The sequence below is a fragment of the Ictalurus punctatus genome, chromosome 4, assembly GCF_001660625.3.
Source record: "Ictalurus punctatus breed USDA103 chromosome 4, Coco_2.0, whole genome shotgun sequence".
In the NCBI taxonomy this organism is placed as follows: domain Eukaryota; kingdom Metazoa; phylum Chordata; class Actinopteri; order Siluriformes; family Ictaluridae; genus Ictalurus; species Ictalurus punctatus.
Genome location: NC_071284.1, coordinates 28,486,047 through 28,509,962, shown reverse-complemented (window position 1 = coordinate 28,509,962; position 23,916 = coordinate 28,486,047). Strand labels below are relative to the sequence as shown.

General features: G+C 41.7%; 1 protein-coding gene across 8 annotated transcripts in view; it reads right to left on the bottom strand.

The window, feature by feature from the left end:
* The window catches only part of frmd4a (FERM domain containing 4A), a 125,002-nt gene that overhangs the window by 66,044 nt on the left and 35,042 nt on the right, over positions 1 to 23,916 (bottom strand). For 7 of the 8 annotated variants that reach the window (XM_053678110.1, XM_053678107.1, XM_053678106.1 and 4 more), the window contains exon 2: positions 139 to 204. In XM_053678110.1, coding sequence (XP_053534085.1) covers positions 139 to 204 — 66 coding nt within the window. Of the gene's footprint in view, positions 1 to 138; positions 205 to 11,345; positions 12,037 to 23,916 lie in introns of those variants that run through there. The other variant, XM_053678111.1, reaches the window with a different exon arrangement.

Here is a 23,916-nt window from a genome sequence, read left to right as displayed (position 1 = left end):
CGCGATTACTGTATCGCACCACCGAGCTTCGTGTAATACTGCGTAATGAGAATAGGTGGCGCTGCTGTGAAAAGTTTTCAAGATACTGGTGTATGACAGACTCGGGGGAAGGGGCGGGGGGGATGACGAGTGGCTCACCTGCACAAGGAGCTCCAATTTCCTGTCGTCCAGGAGATGGACCTGACATCTCCGGCCCTCCGTCATCTACAGAGAGAGAGAGAGAGAGAGAGAGAGAGACAGTGAGACAGATCAGCCATGGCACATGGAAGGGTGAAATCAACCGTAAATACTGGGTCGTCATGATAGGACAAGAATAGCAACTCTTTCTCCACGCACACGCCCACGTCTACACTCTTCTGCACCCACGTGCGCGCTCGCTCATTCGCATTCAAGCAAAAGAATTCGATCGTACTTGGCATGCAGGCGCTTTTTTCTTTCGTGAACCTGAGCACTTTCGCGTTGATCGTTCGTTTCACGCTTTTTTTTTTTTTTTTACTCAGTTCATGCTACAGATTAAATAGAACTGCTTTATCAGTTATAGACTGAATATTACATGCATGACCTCATCATAACCTCTAATCATACAAACACATTCACTCCACCTCTTCATTTCTCTCAATCAACACACACACACACACATACACAAGCATGGTTTATAAATATTCGTACAATACCATATCCCACAAAGCATTATTATCATTATTATTATTATTATTATATCAATAAATATGATGGTGAAAGAGGAGAAGCCTTTTCCATGTATGAAACACACTACAGCGTCATAAAGGATTTACAGAAGATGACAAAACCTGTTCTGAATAGCGCTGGGTTCTCAAAAGGCAACGACAGGGGCGTTAGCTGGACTGTTAATCATCCGGGACTGAGCCCAGATTCCTCTCCATCAAAAAAACCTTTTAAAAAGGTATTTCTAAATAGACTGATTCCATTCTCGGTTTCATCGTTTTCTTACTGAAAAAATGTGCAAACTAGACAAAAAGGTTGGATTTATAATAAAACTTGCCCTCGGGTGTTCTCACAGTTTGCAGGACTACCAGACTGATACGCTATAAAACCTTTTGGCTGTCTAACGCTAGACTAGGCTAGTTTGGTATCTCTAGCCAAAGGGACACACAACTAAGCTATCACTGTATGGGTTTAGCTGCTACAGTACATTTATCTGTCCAAAAATTACCGTATATCCATTTTCCCCCTCACACTGACTGTGTGAGCGAGCGTTTGGCAGAACTGCGAGCTGACAGCCAATAAGACACGAGTATTTCCACATATTTTCCTGAGGGATTGCTCACCGAGGATAAAATACAACACTCGGTTCACTGAAGATACAAAATCAAAACGTCTTCCTTTTCCTGACGTTCAGTTACGTAGCGACAAACTGCTCCAAGTGGAGAATTATTTGGGGCTAAAGAAAAAAATCTTCGGGGTAGGGACGGGCGATACGGACTTAAAACTAAATCGCGATATTTTCTGGTATTTCCTGCGATAACGATATCAGTGAGGATATAAAAATATATCAATGTTTTTAGCTACAAGTGATAGCTGTGATCTTGAGAGCATCGGTTTCTACGGGCGTATCGCAAACGAAAAGATATCGATAAGACGTCCCTACTTCGGGGCTACAGCTCCAAATGCCCAGGCCGAATCAAAGTTTCGGTACTACAGAGCCCCGGAAAGTCTGAAAAGATTCAGTGGCTATATTTCGATTCTTTGGACCAAAAAAAAATCATAAAGGATGATAAAAACTGTTAAAAATTACGTTCGAACGTCCGGCTGTACTTCGGAAAAGTAGTTGAGAATATCTACTGCCTTTATCTGGTAGTTCTGGAGTATGAAACGTGTAATCAAACACTGGTTTCATCTCGGTCAAGAACATTCCTCGGTCACCGCCAGAGATGAGAGAATCTGGGCGAAAAACACACAACAACCGAACGTATAAATAAATGTCTTTACGTCTGTCAGTCTGCGAAACGTGTTTAGACTCAGCAGCTAGCACATAAAAGTAGCATTTATCAGTTATCTAGTGGGCTAGGCTGCCATATCGAACCACAATGAAATAGCACTAGCGATAGCATGGGGTTTTTTTGTTTTGTTTTGTCAACGCTTTATGAAATCATTGGCAAGAGGTGAAAAATGTCCTGACAGCCGAATTCAAACGACTGCTTTACTGAATTCAAACATCTGGAACACACATTCATACAGCCATATGCTATATGTTACCCGTCTGTAAACAGTGACGCTAACACGACATTAGCATGGCTCCGCTAGCCTGGTCCGCGCACAATGGATCGGCTTTACAATAGGAGGTGAAGCACAATCATGTAATCTACAACGCACATGCATATACATAATACACTTCTTCCCCTCTTACATATACATTTTGAGGGAGGATAGCATAAAAAGTCAGATGATACAGTTAGAAGATATAGGCATTCAAAATTTACTGTCTCTCTCTACCACCAACACGGATTAACAATTCTGATGACGTCATTCTGCACTTCAGCTTCGTATCAGATTTTCACTTCAGAATCTGAAGTGTCCCGCCCCTAATATTAAAAAAATCCACGGTACTAACCCATCGAGTACGGCTGAAGTAAGCTAAAAGGGGGAGGATCCACTTTTTGAAAAGAGGGAGGTGCCACTTGATATGTCCCGCCCTGACTTCCTGTTCCCGTGGAAATTACGTTAACACGTCGAACGCCGCTACGCCTTTCAAGGCACTTTACAGGGACTTTAAAATTCTTGATTTTTAAAAATCTAATATTTTCCGAACCGGATTCCAAATTCTCCGTTTGTTACAGGATCTAATCGAATTCCTGCTTTTTTTTTAATCTGATTTCCGATTCCACCATTTTATGCTGCTATCGGTCCGATACCGATACCGGATGTTGGAGCGGTGCTATCTTTAAAGCTCCACGGTGTTTTCAATGTATGACAGAATGTGTAAGAACGCGAGACTATTTTAGTCCCTTTGTCAAACAGTCCCTCCAAGATTCTTTTCACGGGAATTAACGCAAAATCAATGAAACGCCGCTATATCCTGAGGAGCTTGCGATTTTTTAAATATTACTGTCGATTTCCACACAGCTGGGCCAAGACGTGTCATGTGACATCACCACAACGTGCATTCAGCCAAAGCCCTCTTCGGCAAATATGAGTACGGCTAAAAGTTCTCATTTACCAACAAACATCACTGCGCAAAACAATCTCGTGCAATTCAAGTCGTTTTCCGCAACAACAAAAAAAATCCAAGAAACTCGAATTTGGATAAAAGCCGCAGCAAAATCGATTAAAACTTTTGGGCCGTAACAATCACAAAACAAAACCTCATGTACGAACTGGTCAGAGGACGATTTAGACAAACCGAGTCTTTTAATACTGCTTGTCAGTTGGACTGCTTTTATACACAAATAAATTCACATCATTACAGAACTTCAACTCTGTAAACGGTACTTTCGTGACATTGCCCATTTTCCACAAGCTGAATTCCACCATAAAACATTTACTCCAGCTTAACGAGACACCTTTATACAAATCCTTAATCAAACATCATATTAGCTGTATTAATACCTTCCACATATCTACTTAATCTGACGTGACAGGCCTAACTTCATTTTGCATAATTACCGACATATTCTCTTCACTACTGAGCTCACAATTCCTCTTTAATCCTGAGCTTTTTGCCCATGTCAGTAGGCGCGTCCCATTTGTTTTGGTGTGCTCCAGACTTGGCAAATTGAACTTTAATTTCAGACTCAATGTCTATGTTTACATGGACAGCGGTAATCTAATTACTTATTCTGAATAAGACAATATTCTGATTAAGGTGTTTACATGAGTCGCTTTTAGAATACTCCTTTCATGTTCCTGTTTTACATGTTCTAGAACATAGATCGATTAACGGCACACGTCGTTACGTCCCCACGTCACGCCGTCCGACGTCCCTCCAGAATTTCACGTATCGACGTACAGTTGGTCTTCGTTATGGGACCGTATGCAGTTTTTTATTTTGAATTTTACGAAAGCTTCAAGTGCAGTTAATTATTTGTCGTGCTGTACGTGCTAATAGACGACTGCTTGAAGCCGTGGGCTGCGTCCCAAACCGCGTACTTACCTACTATACAGTAGCTGAAATACGTGTATTTCACCTACTATATACTGTACTACGTAAGTACGCGGTTTGGGACGCAGCCGTGCTCTCTTGTTTGCCGTCAAACGGTTAAGCGCTGCCGTGTGTGTACGTGTCCTGTCGCAAAATGCGGTGAAAACTCCCACATGACGTTAATAGTGTGATTAAGGTGTGTACACGTCTGCAACGCACTTCCATAATGCGATTAAAACAGGAATACTCCACACGTCTTAATTCCATTTGTGTTTACTTCGAGTATGACTTTAATCAGATTAAGATATCAGAAATCGCTGTTTACATGCTAGTTTCTTAATCAGAGTATCGTCTTAATCGGGTTAATATCGGATTATTGTTGTCCGTGTAAACGTACTCACCGAGAGTGCTTTTTTGCGAGCGCATAAAATTGCGATGCGTGTCCTGGCATACGTGCGTCTAGCGTACAGAGTGAATGTTGCAATATGCTGGGAATATATTCCGATATAAGAGGGGAAAATCATGTAATATTGTAACATATTCAGAAAGCATGGAATCGTAATCACTGGGGTTTTATTTTTTTTTTTTGCCTCATATTTCACAAAGCCTGGAGCATGTATGCACGTGTTCACATTGCCATTGCTGTGCCAAGTGAAATGGTAAACATCCTACTGAAGGCAGGCGGAGATACACACACACACACACACACACACATCTGTGAAGAACAAAGCCCCGGACAGGCCCAGGAGCACATCTTGGTCATTAAAGCACGCTGTTGCTTTAGCTGGCACATCAGCTGAGGTGGTCCACACATCCACCCCGCCCCCAGACATATTAACAAATGTTTCTAGCAACACCAAGCCATCATCCTGCTCATCCTTCGGCATGAAAAATGGCGTCCCGTCTTTATTTTCTTCTCTTTCCCATCCGCTTCCTCTTACGTCTCGAGGCAGATATATGAGCACGCAATCACTCAGGTCTACACGGAACCGGCGCTGCTAACACTCACACGCTCGTCTAACATCTCCGACTCCATATGTAGGCTAAGTTCAAAAGGAAATCGTGAGGGGGAGAAATAGAGAGAGCGAGAGAGATTTCTTAAACACTTCAGTGTGGCTGGTAGTGATGAGAGCCAAGCTGGGGAACATGTGCAGCTCTCTGGCCTCCTTCAGGAAACTCCATCCCTGAGGATCACAAACAATGGAGCTGATAAAAGCAGGACGGCTCACATTTCCTCCACGCTGAGGAAGGTGGAGGTGGGGGGAAATCAGAGAAAGAAAACACATCCCTTCATTCCTGTGTTTCTCCCATGCCAGGGTCTAAACACAGCCGTCTAAACAGCTGAAGCCTGCATAGGCGAGACGGGCGGGACCTCATTTTACCGAACCGTGTGTGTGTGTGTGTGTGTGTGTTTTTGTGAGGGAGTTCACCCTCAGTCTCCACCTAAACACTGCTCTGTGAGTTTGTTATTGACTTGTGAAGTGGATTTTTTTTTTCTTTTTTTCCAAGCAGAAGAAATGTGACAAATTTCTCTCAACCATGCCACAGTTTGTAAACACTGTTCTCATCCCACCCAGCACACTCATCACTCCTTTTGCCTCAAACCTTTTCTTAACTCCTTAAACCCCTCTTAAATACACCTTCCCGTTAGGCACACCCTCCAAAACCATGGCCACGATCACCTGAGCGCCCAAAACCAAATACTTCACTGCATCAGCGCATCGGTCTCGGTTTAAAGCTCTCGCCAAATGACACGCTTCGGAAGTCAACACCGAGCTTCAAAATACTCGGATTGAAGCCCAGGCCGAGATTTTATCATTTAGAGTGATTCATGGTCATCGGAGCGAGGCATATTCTCTTAAACCTTCTGCAGTTTAATCTAGCGATCACCTTCTCTGAACTCTTCGCCATGACCAAATGAATAAATCCTATACATATATACATATATTCATAATTGAATAAATACTGTACTATTAGCTCACATTTTCTCAGCTTCATTCATTTTCACGCTAGAAGCGCTCTCGCTCTGTTGATTCTACCCATCCAGGTACAGTACATATGGTGATGGTGACAGATTTTCCCCGTCATAGCGTAAGTAAGGAAGAAAACACTTGCGTGCGTATTGTTATAGCAGTGTAGCTGTGCCACCACAAGCTGATTCTAATAACAGCCTGTTCTGGAGGGTATTATTGTTCTTACACCGGACAAAAATTGGCAACGCTAACTGAAAGGAAATTCTCTTATATCATGTACTCTCATATTTTGAACTGTATTAAGACACCTTGGATACGGGGAATACTGGGTTGTAGTTTCTGTTTGTGCGTCTCTGTGCTATTAAATACCTCTGATGAATGTATACATTTGATTACCTCTTTAAATAAGCTGATCAACTGCCATCCTTTCTTATAGCTAGCACATGTATTTTCTGTCTCTTGAAAAGACTTCTTTTCACAGTGTGCTGTGTGTTTTTGTTTTGTCTATCTGGCTGGCCCCTGCACCAGTAGAAAGCGTCCACGCACTGCCGTTATCAATGTGTATAGATACTTCTGCTCTGCGTGAATGAAGTGGGATGTCTGTGTGAGCATGCATGAAGTCAGTGTGTGTTCATTTTAGACCCCCCGGGCCTGAACGCTCCATGGTAAACCACACTTTCTAGCTCAAAGCAGCACAGAACTAAGAGTAAAGTTAATAGAGGTAATTGTAGAACAGGCTGAAAGGGCTGACGGAGGTCTGGAAGACATAATAATTATATTCCTGAGATACATGGAAATCCAACACTAACATTTAAAAAAAATCTATTAGATGTCATTTTCATCCATAATAAGTCGGTTTAATGTTATTAAAACGTCCTCAAATGAAGTTCCTGTTATCACTTACGCTGTAACAGTAATAAACAGCCATTTCCTCGCTCTGTATCCTCTTGTTTTGTCTCTCTCTCTTAAAGGTTTTTTTTTTTTGCTTTTAATATGAATATGTCAGCCTTGAGGTTATCTAGAAGCTCGTGCGCTCCAAAACAATGACAAGACTCGCATTCAGAAGAATATATGCATTGAAAATGTACACTCTCTCTATCACCGATACGGAGCAACAATTTTGAAGACATCATTCTGCACTTCAGCTTCTCGTCAGATTTTCTGTCCAATCAAATGCTTTCGAGAATCTATAGTGTCCCGCCCAGGACGTTATACAGATCACTTTGCCGACGTTGCCGTTGTTGAGCGAGAGAACTCATATCAGCAGAGCATGTGTCGTAAACGTGTCTTGGGCTGTTCGAACGCGTGCGTTTTATTCAGTTTTCCAACTGTACGTTGGTTAAGAAGTGATTCCAACGCATCCTTGTTACTCGGGCTCGCGTCCATGGTGCTAACCGTTGTGGCTATGAGATAAGATAAACACTATTGGCTGTTTTAAAAGGGGGAGGAGCCACTCGATATGTCCCTATCTGGCTTCCTGTTTCAGTGGAAATGACATAAACGAGCACATTAATAAACAAGAACGTCAATAAAACCTTGCACGAGCCAAGAGCTGCTGTTATAGAAAATGAATTAACATCTACTGACCAATCGGAATCGAGCATTCAACAGCGCTGTGGTTAGGGCTGCATGATTATGGTCAAAATGATAATCACGATTATTTTGATCGGTATTGGGATCACGATTCATTGATTTTGATTGCACTTTCACATTTAAATAAATAGACCGCTGCTTTCACCACCATGTTGTGCTACACTCCTGCTAATGTACAAATCTTTGCATCAAATTAGACCGGTCCTTAAAGTGCATCGTCTCCATCCATCCATCCATCCATTTCTATACCGCTCTATCCTTTTTCAGGGTCACGGGGAACCTGGAGCCTATCCCAGGGAGCATCGGGCACAAGGCGGGGTACACCCTGGACAGGCTGCCAATCCATCACAGGGCACACTCACATACACATTCACACACATTTAGCAAAATGTTAGTATCACGATTTCCCCTCGTGCAAGCGCTGGAGCACGCAGCGCGCTCTGAAACCTGAAGCAAAGCATGCAGCGCGAGCGCTAAAATGCTAACTCGTTTCCGGGTTTTGGTGTTACCAAATGACGTCATCCCTGCACCGCTCTTGGTGACTGGCTGTAAGTTTAGGAAGCGCTTGATTCGATATGCAGCGGAGTTTTCTATGAGCGTCGGACGAACTTTAAACGTCAATCTGGCAGTCGATCGTGTTCATGTCATCGTGTGCAGTCAAATCTTAATCCGGATCGATATTCGATTAATTGTGCAGCCCTAGCTGTGGTAGAAGAAAACGTACTCATTAATAAAAATCTAATTTGTGCTTTGAGAAACTTAGGAACTTTGTACACCCGTTAAAATTCAACAAGCTTCTTAGCGCCAATAAACAAGCATTAGACCTGCCACTGGTCGTGTAATGACAGCCTGGTGATGTGAAGGAAGGAGTGTGGGAGCAGGTGTGTGTCTGTGGATGTAGTTAGCCACGTAATCCTTCGTAACAGTCTCTCCTGTAATCGTGACACAATGAATCCCTTCTTCCGAGCGGTGGACAAGGACGCACAGTCACCTTGCGCTTACGTGTGATGAATTCGCGTTTACCTGTAATGAGATTTCCACAACAGCTGTCCTTCCATTCCAAGTTTTCGGTACGCGGGACTTAAGTTCGTTTCTCAGAACAGGACAACAGGCCAAAATGACTGTCTGTGGTAATGGCATTTTGGCTCCAGATGCAGGAGATCGAGGTTGGGTTTGTAAAACAGAACTGTTTATTTTGTTTCAGTCTTACCGAAAGTCTAGAAAGTCTATGAGCGTGACCAAAAATTGCATTCTTTACGTCTGTTTCTTTGAGCTGCACCACAATCAAGCATTCGCAGACCTAGGGCTGGGCGATATATCGTTATAATATAGATAACATGATAAACGATTACGCGATACACTTTTTCGAGATATCGTTGGTATGAAGATGTATTTTTTTTTTTAAAAAGTTTTTAATAATTAGAAATGAACCGAATGGATGCTGTTGATTTGATGTAAAAAAATTTTTTATCTTAATCTTCTTTGTATTTGTAAGCGTTAAAGTGCACCTATTGCGATTTTTCAAATATTACCTTTCATGTAGTGTGCTATATATGTAGCTGTTTGTGAATGTAAAAGCGCCTGCAAAGTTTCAAAAGTCAAAGCGCACGACAAACGGAGATATCGACTCCCAAAAGAACGAACCGATTCTGAACAGCTGAAACGAGTCCTTAGTGATTCTTTACTTTTTCGGACTTTACTTCCTGTACTAACCATGTTTGTAACAAAAAGCCCCGCCTCTGGTCTTTATTTTTTTTTTCTCTCCAGATGGAGATGATACTAGTTATGGTAGTGGGCGTTTTCTTTTTTAAATGGTAGACCAATCTCAACAGACTGGGACGTCTGACCAATCAGAGCAGAGTATGCTCTCTGAAAGGAGGAGTTTAGAATGAATCCTTTAGAACGAATCATTTAATGAGTCGTTTGTGACACTGGGGGGAAAAAGGTAATGCTGCAGTTTAAATAAAGTGCACGTTAAAGTGTTTTTTGACCTCAGATACATGGTAATCTATTGTATGAGACCTTTACAACAAAATTAGGCACGTTTCAAAACCACAGTAGGTGCACTATAAAGAAAAGTCAAACTCACTTTAATATGTTTTTTTTTTGTTGTTTATTTTAGTTTGTTAGCTAAATTATATATCGTGATACGCATCGTGTATCGTAGAAATTTCCTCGAGTATCGTGATATATTTTTGCCCTACACAGACCCGTGCACCGTGACTCTTACGAGCAATCCAGTGACTCTGAAAATTATACATCATCCATAAGAGGATTCATGGGTGGAGTGACTACTTTAATCTTATTATCATATCTACTCTATATGTGTGTGTATATCATTTCAGCATGCTCGGCGCTTTATTACAGGCTAACCGATGGCGAGCTGTTGTATTTAACAACCACGTCTTAGAAAGAACACACAGCCAGCAAATGAGAGCTATGCAGTGAATTTCCACAGCAGTCCAGGGTGGCTGAGTGCAGTGAGTGCACATAAGCCAAGAGAATTCAGTCTACCGTACAGATTAAATGCTGACCTCAGTGTCCTGTTTGAGGCGTCGTCAGAGGATCACGCCACTAAATCCTGCACTGAGAAGCCGAATAGCTGACAAGCTGACATGACCGTAGGACTACTATGTATGAAACAGGCAGAGAAGTTTAAATCATACACAACTCAAGCAATCATCAAGGGGAAAAAAGTAAAGACAGGATGAAAAATCTAATCCACCAAATTGCACTGATTTTGCACTGATCTGCCTCTTTCTCTCTCTCTCTCTGTTATAGCATTGTGTAGAATGCAGGGTCAATATCCCAGACTGGTATTAGGGGGTAGCTGGCACCATGCTGCCCTCATCATTAATCTCTTTCTCCCTCTGATTCTGCATTGTGCCAGTGTCAGTGTCAGTATACAGGACAGGTGATAGGGGTAGGCTGGTACTGAGCTGCTGCTGCCACTGATGCCCTGCAGTGCAGAGATGAGCAGTTGAGTAAGACTGCAGCACAAACACACACACACGCGCACACACACAGGTTATGCCTACAAACCTGCAAACACATGCACACTCCTGTCTGTGCTAGGCTTTCCTATAATGCGCCCAAAACATTGACATAGCAGTGTGCAGATTTCTTTCAGCAAATCATTACTCTCCTTTGACATATTCAACAGGGATTTAGCTCCTCATGATGACGACACATCAATACGTAGCCATCACACAGAGTCAAGAAGAGCACAAGTTTGCATGCAAACTCTCATCCTTGTATGCATGCACGCGCGCGCGCGCGCACACACAAAAACACACACGAGCACATGAGCCTTGCATCACTTTCTAGAACCATCTTAACGCATTACCATAGTAATCAAATGCTGCAACATAATAACAACCAAAAGCATGTCATATAAGTTATAGTTAACTGAGCAGAAGCATCATATTGCACGTGTAATAAACACAATAAAGTAAAGATGCCCTCCATGTTATTTTGTCGTCCCAGTAATAATGACATATAACGTGTTTATGTGTTTTTGCATTTATATAAGGATTGCATTGCATAGACAACATCATGGCACATTACATCAGAGAGAGAGAGAGAGAGAGAGAGAGAGAGAGAGAGAGAGAGATTATGGCATGGTTCTAGCATCCGGATGAGAACGACGTGATGATCCTCACCTCGGGAATATCAAGCTTCCGCGCGCATGAATTTCCACCGCTTTGTGAAACACGCGTTCTCTCGCGCTGTATAAATCCTCAACACAAACAAACAAACACGCACGCGCACACCCACACAGAGGTTTGTATCTCCCGGCCTAAATCAGTGCGAGCATCCGTGCCATTGTGTCCGGTGTGTCAGAGGAGCTCGCTCTCTCGCTCTGCGCGCGCGGACCGGATGGAGCGCAGCCGCGCCGAGGCGCGTCCCATCTCCCGCCACACGTAGCGCCTTTTCCTCCTTTCTTCTAGTTCAGCTGTCGCGGAATGACTCTGCTCTCCGTGCTCTGTCTACCGGGGTCGACCCCCGTCTCGCATACACCTCCTCTCTGGGTTTTTTTTTTTGTTTTTTGTTTTTTTTAGCACAGCACAAACCTTGCTAACATACAAACATAAATAAAGCGCGAGCGCAAGCATCAGAGAATCGGCTCGGTGCCCTGTGTATCGCTTTCGGCACTGCGCGACCTTCCCACGGCTGTGATTGTATCGTTTTGCTTTTGTGGGAAAAGAAGAGAAAGAGGATGAATGGAGGGGGAAGGGTGATGGAGGAGGAGGAGGAGGGCGGGAAGAGTACAACACCGATGATGTGATTCACCAACGAATCGACTCTTTTTTTAAACGAACGACTCTTTTCGCCTAGTCGATTCTTAAGTACGAATGAATCAATTTCTATTTGTCTTTTCACGGGGGGGGGGGGGGGGGGTCTGCCTCCATAGTTCATACTTTAATGTCACGAAAGAAGCACATAGAAAGGATGGCGGTTGATGCTTAAAATATTTTATAAAAGTATTTTAATAGACATCAGTGAAATATGTTTTCCTCCCAGTCGTTGAAAACACGTACGTTACATTTTCAAACACCCCCAAAATGGACCATACCATTTTTTAAATAAACCGCTGATACGTAGATACGTCATTACGTGTTTATGCAACATGAAGACGGGTTTTTTCTTTAGTTAGCTGGCTAGCTAAACCTTGTTTGAAATCGAGCTATGTTTAATAAAATACTGTTCACTACATATTGTATACTTGTTAGAAGTTTTGTCATTTTAAAATCATGTCTGACAGCATACTGCAGGATATCCATGATAGTCCTGAAATCCCACAATGCACTGCATATTTTAGTGTCTGAAGGATGTATCCCATGATGCACTTTGCCATTTGTAGGGAAGATGGAGAATTTGCACTGTATGATTTACTTAAATTGGTTTGTTTGAGTTGAATCAGTAACGTGATTCACAAATCACATCACTACTACTTTTTATGTAGATCATCAGTCCAACATCTGGATTTTGCCATCGAAAAGCTCAGCATGTGGGAAACGGTTCCTCTCTCTCTCTCTCTCTCTCTCTCTCTCTCTCTCTCTCTCTCTCTCTCTCTCTCTCTCTCTTTCTTACTCTCCACCTTCTCCCACATCTCCGTTTCTAATTCAGACTTCTTCCCCAGCTACCCCATTTGGTTTGGTTTGGCTTGCTGACAAAGGGCGTATGAAAGGGTTTAAAACTGCAGCTCCATATGTGTGACCTTACGTGCATGCTCACACCCTTCACCAACGGTCACTTAACCACACGTGAATGCAACCTTGAATTTTCAAATTCCACACAGATTTACTGCCAGCGCTATAAAAATGAGAAGCGTTTTTGTCAGTGCCTCCACTGGCATATGTAAAAGGCATGTCAGCCTGCTCACTGCCATTGCTTGCATGATAGCGGCATGAAATCTGCAGGTCTGGGTCTCTAAATGACCAACCACATGAGGACTGGGACATGAGCAATGACATCACCAGCTTCTTTTCTAAGCTCATGTGGAAGTGGAATGAACTTAAACTTTCCACTTGAAACCTCCCCTGAGATCAAACATGTATTTTTTATTTTTTTAAATAAACTGTGCTTTAACTTTAACTGCAGTGATAAAATAACAATTATCCAAAAATTTGCAGGCATTTTTCTAAGACACACACACATGCACATAAAAAGGGGCATCACATATTTATTAGAGATGTTGGTTAATCAGCTGCATGGTTATTCTTTGCTCCTTCGTATAGTTTTATTAATAAAAATGGAAATGAAGTTTCCAGTGAAACCCTGGAGCTATATTCAGGAAGTTTAAATGAAGATCATGGGACTAGAGCGGGTGCCACAGCGATTAGAACGGAGGGTTGCAGCACTACCACTGTTTGCTTGTCCAATTCAAACAGTCCCACATGATTTCTGTGCAGGATTTGACATATTTTAGCGTCAGACTGCTTCCTCTGGGCGCAGGTCTGAACACTCTGTCACAAGAGCCTGTTGTTTAAGAGCGAACGAGAGAGAGAGAGAGAGGGAGAGAGAGAACATAGGGTTCTGGACATTTCACCACAGAAGTCCATGATGCATTGGGGGAGCCGTGGAATGGATGGGAACGGCCAAGCTCACACGGTCCTGATTGGAGGAGTGGATTTTCTAAAATAAACTTCAAACAACCCGATCCCTCCTCCTGTTCAAGCGACATGCGAAATGTCAGTTAGTGCTCGTTTGTGGCCAAATTGTCCTGAGGAGGAACAGAAACAAAACATTTATACATTTCATGCAAAGAAAGTTGGAGAACAGTTGCCAGATATATCTACGACTAGTTTTAAGGACAATGTCTCTCTCACTCGTGCGCTCTCTCTCTCTCTCTCTCTCTCTCTCTCTCTCTCTCTCTCTCTCTCTCTCACTTAGGGAAATGTGGTTCTCATTAGAGGCCACTGAGTTTGGTTATTTCTGTCCCGTGGCCTCAGGCTGAGGCTCAGAGTTGAGAGAAATGTGTTATGGGGCTATGGGGCTACTAATGCAGTTTTGGGGGCAGCCTGGGTGAATGTCAGGACAGGTTAGAGGGTCACCGTACGGTATTTGGAGGAAACATGGAGCGAGATTAGATAAGGACATGTAGATGATATGTAGATGTAAAGTAGATGGTTAAAAGAGAGTACAGCTCATGACCTATATAAACTACTTTCCAAAAGTGCTCCCTTTGAAAAATTATGCAAATTGGAAATCTGTCCTTGACAGAAAGCCTGTAAAAGAGATAATGTCCAAGGACTTTCCTATTTTTGGTTACTTCAATGGATCAGTATAGTATCATAATAGTAAACCATGTCTGTAGAGTATTTATGATAACCAGCACCAAGTATTTTGGTGCCTTTCCTTCACTGAGAAAAAGCTCCGCTCAAATCTTAGCCATAATGAAAGTCTAAGGGCAATCAGTGTGATTGAGACAGTGTGAAACGTCTTCAGTTAAATTGATCTTTAAATTAAGCTCTTTTTCAATTTGTGATTTTGGTTGTGTTTATACTCACTTTCAAACATCTGCATTTCCACTTGATCATGCACAGTGTAAGAAGTTTACTCGTTTACTTTTTCTTAAAGTAATCTAATATATACAGTGGGGGAAATAAGTATTGAACGTGTCATCATATTTCCAATGAGGCTATTCACATGAAATTTTCACCGGACATCAGTATTAATTCAGGAAATCTATAAGTATAAAGAATTCATAAACTTTAAAGTCCATAAATAAAGTTATGTGTAATAAAGTGGAATGACATGGGGAAAAAAGTATTGATCACTCTAAGAAAAAGCAGTTCTCCAAGGCAAAGTAAGGCCAGGAACCAGGTGAAATCCGTAAGTAATTATACCCCCTATCTGTGCAAATGAATATCAGCTGGGTTAGTAAATTGATGGTCTTTAAAAAGGCTTTCCGTTACCAAGGTGTCTCACAAGAAACACCTCACGAAGGGTAAAAGCAAAGAACTCTCCCAAGACCTTCACAACCTTATTGTTGTGAAACATATTGATGGAATCGGATACAGACGTATTAAAAAAATTCGGAATCCTCCAGTAAGCACCATTGGGGCCGTTATCCACAAGTGGAAGCAACATCACTCCGTCATCAACCGGCCACACACAGGAGCTCCTCGCAAGATTTCTGAGCAGGGAGTCAGAAGAATAGTCAGAAGAGTAGCCCAAGAGCCAAGGACCACTCGGAAAGAGCTCCAGAAACACTTGGAGACAGCAGGTGCCATCGTCACAGAGAAAACAATAGGAAAGGCACTCCACCGCCATGGCCTCTATAAACACTCACCCTGCAAGACTCCATTACTAAAGAAAACGCATGTTGAAGCTCGTTTAAAGTTTGCTACAATTCATTTGAACAAGCCTATGAAATACTGGGAGAGTGTAGTCTGGTCAAACGAGAGCAAAATTGAACTTTTTGGCTGTTGTACTACACACCATGTTTGGAGAAGAAATGGCACTGCACATCTCCCTAAAAACACTACACCAACGGTGAAGTCTGGAGGTGGAAGCCTCATGGTGTGGGGCTGTTTTTCATCACATGGTACTGGCAGACTTCATATAATTGAAGGAATGATGAATGGAGCCCTTTACCGGGAGATTCTTGAGAAGAATTTGCTGCCATCCACCAGGATGATGAAGATGAGGCATTGGTGGACTTCCAGCAGGACAACGATCCAAAGCATACAGCAAAGGAAACTCACAATTGGTTTCAGAGAAAAAAACCAAGTGTTAGAATGGCCCAGTCAATCATATCACTTGAATCCAATTGAACAAGATTTAAAGACAGTATGTTTAGAAGAATGGACAAAAATCACACCTAAATACAACGGCCCATTAATGTTTTCATACAGGAAGCGTCTTGAAGCTGTCATTACAAAAAAAAGCTTCTCCACTAAGTATTAAATAAATTTCAGTTAGCGTGTTCAATACTTTTTCCCCGTGTCATTCCTCTTCATTACACATAACTTCATTTATGGACTTTAATGTTGTGAATTGTTTATATGTGTGGATTTCTTGAGTTAATACTGATGTCTGGTTAAAATTTCATGTGAATAGCCTCATACATGTTACACAATATCACAGTACCTTAGAAACGGTTTAAGGAGCCTGATTTTTTTTTTTTTTTTTTACTGCTCCTGTGTTAGAAAATTAGATAAACCTCCACATGAGCAGCTTCTGTAAGACATTTTGTCATGTCTGTGTCATTTTAAGACTTCTAATTAAAAGTGTAAACAGTTATAGATTTGACTTTGTGTTATACTAACAGAATTGAAAACCTGCCCTTAGACTTCCATTATAAATGAGTCCTGAGTTAAAAGCTTCATTCTTTTCTCAGTATAGCGAAACATGTTGAAATTCTTGCCTATCACCTATTTGCTACAGATGTTTTGAATGGAGATTAGGTTGAAAAATAAAGTGTTCATTTAAGGATGACCTTAATTGGTAGCCTGCCTTGCTTCCCATCTGTAACAAAAACATACAGTACCTGTGTGTTCCTGATTGAGATAGCAGAATTGCCATCATTTACCTTCTCTATACCAGGGTAGAAACTTTTTATAGTACATGTGAGAACCATATTACGAAAGCCTGAAGTTCTTATGTCCTATTCGTCTATTAAACGTGGTGTTTTGGTCTAGAAGGCAAGAATGGTGAAGGGTTTAAAAGGGCCCCAGAGTGTAAGTTGGGGTGTGTGTGGGCATTTTCCAGGACACCCTTGGTGGTTACGATCCTCCCTTAAATCAGAGATCACTTCAAAGATCGCCCACGACCTCTGAAATCATCCCTTGGAGTGTGTATGTGTGTGTGTGTGTGTTGAACTTTGTGTAATTCTATATGCTGAGCTCTTGAGAGTAGGACCAGGTGTGGGGAGTGAGGCCTGAGGCGCAGTATAAACTGGGATTAGTATAATAGCTTGTTGACTCACGTGGTTGTTATTGTAGTTATTAATCAATATAAAATTACAGATGTGAATGATTCTGAAGAGCGGCAAACTGTCCGTCTGTGTTTAACTACAGCAGTAGGAGACGGAACAAATCAAGTCACTTGACGAATGACCGAATGAAGACGGGCCGCTTTTATCAGTCTGCTGGTCCTGGTGTGTGTGTGTGTGTGTGTGTGTGTGTGTGTGTGTGTGTGTGTGTGTGCTATTGGACCACTGAGGACCATCACTCATCTTACGCTACATGTTGTGTGCCCTTTCTTGTGTGTGTGTGTGTGTGTGTGTGTGTGTGTGTGATTCAGGGGACCACAGATAGCTGTAACCCCTCTCCACATATGATACAGAATTAAGCAGTAAAAAGAGGCTTGACTTCACAGACCACAGACATCAGGAATATTCAATTTAAAGAGCTTTCCCTTTCTTCTCCTCTCTCTCTCTCTGTCTCCGTGCGTATGTGTGTGTGTGTGTGTGTGTGTGTGTGTGTGTGTGTGTGTGTGTGTTTGCACATGTGTATGTCTGTCTTGTGAAAGAAAAAAAACGTGTTTCTAGTTATGTCTGTGGAAAAAAAACATACACCCACATGTGAACCCTTCAAACGTGTCTGAGATCCTGCTGTAATTTCACTTCATAGCTCAGTTCCCATCTGGCCACAGCCTACACACACACACACACACACACACACACACACACACACATATACATATGCACCTACAAGGTTTTATGTGCAACAGGACTTCCTAACTTTTCATCTACCAGACTTTTGGACGTTATGATGATAACTTTATAGTTATTGTCATACTTCATAATCTTTATAGTCATTTTAATGCGTGCCAACTGCCAACTCATAACATACGTCTTAAATAGCTGCTATCAATGACACGGTTCTGTTCTCTCACACAAATGTTCAGGTGATCATCAGATGCTTCTAAGCTTTAAATCTTGGCTTAGTCTGATGTATGCCTGATGTATGTTCCTAAAATTTACCCCCATTATAAAAATATCCATAATGAAACCAGCAGTTACAGATGTAAGAGAATTGCATTTCTGTAAATAAATACTCCATGGGCCGTGTTCATTCCTGAGCTCTGGTTACTGTCTGTGCAGTTTTCCATGTTCTCCCAATGTTTATTTGGGTTTCTGACAGGAATACTATTGATTCCTTTCACGTTCCAAAAACATCACGGTAAAATTGGAGTTAATGAGTGGCTGTGTCCTAGGTACGTTCCTGCCTTGTGTCTAGTGTTCCTGGGATAGGCTCTGGGATGTTGATATGTTTACATGCACATCAAATTCCTGTATTTGGGTTGCGGCCATATTCCGAATACGATGTTTATTTGGCGTCAGAATATTCCTGTATACATGGTTGTTGTAAGTATACTTGAGTTACCATTCCTAAATACCTAGCCTACCACTAAGCTAAGCATCTGTTAGCACCCAGAATGCTTTGCAGACTGAGCATGCACACATATCTCCTTGTAGTGGATTTTCTGATTATGGTGTTTACATGCAACAAATTTCAGATTAAATCAGGCATATTCCAGGGGTGGGGTTCAAAATTTGGGTTATCAGAATATTGTTTTAACCCAGCAGTTAATTTATGAATTCCGATTAATATCAGAATATTGATGTGCATGTAAACGTAGTCATTCTTTCCGAAGCTCCCACTCGTCACTGGAACGGCTGTTTATATTGCAGCTTTTAGGTTAGAAACTTACAGTAATTCTAATAGCATGTGAAGGCAGCATAAGATAAATCATTTTAGCTGCAGGAAGTGGGTCAGCACTCACACACACACACACACACACACACACACATTATGCCTGCAGTTCTATTAAACGTAGCACTTCCAAGGTAAACGTCTCTCCATATCACATTTACAGATACAGAAACTTTTCCGTGTCCTAGAAAGAGTGTGTAATGGGGTGGAGAGAGGACACTTTAACATAAAGACACTGCTGATTCAGGACACCTGATATGGATCAATGCCTCCTCTCTTCTCCTTTCTTCCCCTGTTCTCTCTTCTCCTATGTGTGACTAGCACAGAGTTCCCATCTGAACGCAGAACCGTAGATAAGCTGTATTTTGAGCAGTGTTTTTTAAATTTTATTTATTTATTTATTTATTTATTATCCTGAGATAAAGTCTGTACCGTTTTTAAAAGACAGCTTTCATCTATGGTCCTTTAAATTGGCCAGATTTCCCCTTAGAGATCAATCACGTACATCTAACTATGTATCTAGCCATCTAGCTAGCTTTAGCTAACACCACATTTTCACAAACTGAGGAGTACATTTACAAATGTAATCTAAGTGATTTGTTTGTCTCATAGTAACTGTCATATTTGCTTTGCTTTTTTTTTATGTTTGTAGAGTTCCAGAAGTTATTAACGAGCTAATGTAGCTTCACAACCAGCTAATGTAGCCTCATAACTAACTAATATAGCCTCACAACTAGCTAATATAGCCTCACAACTAGCTAATATAGCCTCACAACTAGCTAATGTAGCCACACAACTAGCTAATGTAGCCTCACAACTAACTAATGTAACCTCACAACTAGCTTATGTAGCCTCACAACTAGCTAATGTAGCCTCACAACTAGCTAATGTAGCCTCACAACTATCTAATGTAACCTCACAACTAGCTTATGTAGCCTCACAACTAGCTTATGCAGCCTCACAACTAGCTAATGTAGCCTCACAACTAGCTAATGTAGCCTCACAACTAGCTTATGTAGCCTCACAACTAACTAATGTAACCTCACAACTAGCTTATGTAGCCTCACAACTAGCTTATGCAGCCTCACAACTAGCTAATGTAGCCTCACAACTAGCTTATGTAGCCTCACAACTCGCTAATGTAGCCTCACAACTAGCTAATGTAGCCTCACAACTAGCTTATGTAGCCTCACAACTAGCTTATGTAGCCTCACAACTAGCTAATGTAGCCTCACAACTAGCTTATGTAGCCTCACAACTAGCTAATGTAGCCTCACAACTCGCTAATGTAACCTCACAACTAACTAATGTAGCCTCACAACTAGCTTATGTAGCCTCACAACTAGCTAATGTAGCCTCACAACTAGCTTATGTAGCCTCACAACTAGCTAATGTAGCCTCACAACTAGCTAATGTAGCCTCACAACTAGCTTATGCAGCCTCACAACTCGCTAATGTAGCCTCACAACTCGCTAATGTAGCCTCACAACTAGCTTATGTAGCCTCACAACTAGCTAATGTAGCCTCACAACTCGCTAATGTAACCTCACAACTAACTAATGTAGCCTCACAACTAGCTTATGTAGCCTCACAACTAGCTAATGTAGCCTCACAACTAGCTTATGTAGCCTCACAACTAGCTAATGTAGCCTCACAACTAGCTAATGTAGCCTCACAACTAACTAATGTAGCCTCACAACTAACTAATGTAACCTCACAACTAGCTTATGTAGCCTCACAACTAGCTTATGTAGCCTCACAACTAGCTAATGTAGCCTCACAACTAGCTAATGTAGCCTCACAACTAGCTTATGTAGCCTCACAACTAGCTAATGTAGCCTCACAACTAGCTAATGTAGCCTCACAACTAGCTAATGTAGCCTCACAACTAACTAATGTAACCTCACAACTAGCTTATGTAGCCTCACAACTCGCTAATGTAGCCTCACAACCAACTAATGTAGCCTCACAACTAGCTTATGTAGCCTCACAACTAGCTAATGTAGCCTCACAACTAGCTAATGTAGCCTCACAACTAGCTTATGTAGCCGCACAACTCGCTAATGTAGCCTCACAACTAGCTAATGTAGCCTCACAACTAGCTTATGTAGCCTCACAACTAGCTAATGTAGCCTCACAACTAGCTTAGGTGAGGTAGCTAACTTGCTAGTGGCTAACTATACACAATACGACTAGCGTTGGTTATGTCACTAGTGATGTTTGTGGAAAATAGCAATTAGCAACTAACAAAAGTAAATAGTTTAGTTGTATTCAGGAACCCAACAACTTCTGCTGCTAGTTCACGGTTTTTCCTGAGGTAAGCCAAAATCATGTTCTGTTAGCTATGTGGTGTTTTTTTTTTTAATGTGTGTGTGTGTGTTTTCTTTTTTCTTTTTCAATCCTGAAATCATTTCTAGCAAATAACAAACACAATTACTAACACAAATACTATGACTGTCAGCTAGCATTCCTTTTTTAAATAATTGGACTTCTCCGTGAGAGTGAATTTAGTCCATTTTGTTGCTGAAACATTTACAGATGTGTCATTCAGTAAACAGAATTCTGGGGTTGCCTGCAACGGGGAGAACAGTTTAAGGATCACTGCTAGAATAAAACGCAGTTTACGGGGTGTATGCGCGTGTGTAACTGGGGCGTGAAGCTCTCGTGAGTCAGTGGAGCAGCAGAAAAACACACTCAAACCTCATCTATCACAAAGGTTTAGAGAGGAAGTGCAAACTGTCACACACACACACACACACACACACACACACACACACACACACACACACGGCACAGCTCATATCCCTCGTCCATCCATTTAGGGCCTTGCAAACCAACTGATTCTTCAATTACTCATCTCCTTTGTGTGTGTGTGTGTGTGTGTGTGTATTTGCAGAGGAATGTCTTATCTATTAGAAGCCAGACTTCACACAGAACCCACTCTTTTCTTTCTCTCAGTGTGAGTCAATTGGTGGTTTTCCCAGGCTCTGTTCTTTGCTGGAAATATACCGGGACACATCTTTAGACCTAAATTCTCGAGATTCCTGGGAAACTGGTGGACTCTGGAGTTTGTTGATAAAAGAACAGCCAAAAAAGCACAACCCCACACCCACACATCTGCAGTGCGTTAAACTGAAATGGATCTGTCGATGCAGACTTTAGGTGCTTCTTGATATTAAGGACCTCCCACACACACACACACACACACACACACACACACACACATGCAGAGTGAGATTTTCAGACGTAATCTGATTGTCGAACGCGCGTTTTGCTTTTGTGCACGACATTCTAGACTCACTCGTATGAGCAGAGCTACATAAACGTCGGAGGTCAAAGCCACGCCCACTTTCCCGCTCTTCTCAGGGAAAATGTATCGTATAAAAGTGCGTGAGTTTAGTCACTGTAGCAGGCCGAGAGGACAGATTTAACGAGATCTGCTTCGCTTCTCTCATGCCTCACTCATTCATAATTAAGCGAGCGTAAATCTAGCAGCCCTTTAGTGTGCCTGGGGAGACGACCTCACATTACTGGATACCTTTACCCAGAACTTCACACACACTCTGCTCTGATTGGTTGTGATCCTCTCTGTTGATGTTCACACTATCCAGAGTCCTTGTTGAACCACTTTCTAAGTCTGACATCAGTTAACGGGTGAATTTAGAAGATCAGTGTAATAAAACAGTTTTAAAGAATAAGATATACTGTATTCAGAGGAATTTGTCTGGTGTACGTGTGAAAACTGTCACTGCAGTGGTTTTGCCGCATTCATTTAAAAAAAAAGCCTACTGAGCATTAACTGACCGGAAATGGCTGTTCATTAGTAGACTAGCCCGTAAAAAAGATACCGTCTATTTTGGGTCAGTTGTGGATTTAGCTGCTAAATACACGTTTATGTCCATATTTAATGTCAAGTTTGATCACTACAGTTGTACATCATGGAAGGAAAACACTTGAATAATTCATTACTATATATAAGTAGTACTTTGGTATATTTGTATATTAGTCAAGTATTATTGATTTGGTTCTCTTGCCCAGCTTTTATGTCATCACCCCAAAAACATCAGTGTCAAATGAAATGCCACGGAGCTGTGCCAATGGGCCCTTTTCACAAGAAATTGTCCACAACATTTTGACTGGAGCAGCCAAGAGCTAGTGTTGGGTGGCCACATAAAGCGATACTTGTTGACACATGCTATGTTTTAGCCTCTGGAACAGGAACTAGCTTTCACAGACATGCCACAACACTAAATGTAACTATGAATGGATAAAAAGTATAACATGCAATAAAATAATCATTAACATAATCATAATCATTGCCGAGAGACATGGGGGGCATGGTGGATTAGGGGTTAGAATGGTTGCCTCATACCTCCGGGGTTGGGGGCTTAGGCCCCAGGCTCCCCTGCATCCGTGAGTAGGAGAAGCGTTATGGAAAATGGATGGATGATTTTTTTTTTAAATCTCCCCATTGTGTGCATTAGATCTTGGATCCAAAGAATTTTTTTACTAATCGTGAGCAGGGATGCCAGGTTTGTGCAAAACTCCCACCCCAACTCGAAAACCACACAAAAAAGGTCAGGCACTAGATAAGGGAAATCCAATTTTCAGCCTTTTCTCAGTCTTTGTGTGGGAAATAATGAACAGAGGTGCACTCCCCCCATTATTGATTCATTTACAGAGCCGCTTAAATACGAATATAGATATAGTATGAATATTTGATGCACTATAGTATACATAGATAGTGGCATTACGTTACACCCCTAATTGGCATAACACACTTCAGGAAGTGCTCTTACAAAAAATAAGCTTTGGGGTGATAATAGTAACTCTGTTTTACATAGCGATGTGACACACTAGCCCATTGTTGATTAAAATAAATATAATCTTTTATTGTGCTTTATGAGCAATTTGAGCATCTCAGAGGTGTATTTTGTAATGCAATTGTAATACGCCATTTTGTACACATAACTCTGTGCAAATAAATTGTCAGGAAGGTAAAACATTTCGAGTAATCATCACACACACACACACACACACACACCCATATCACAGTGCAGGATCA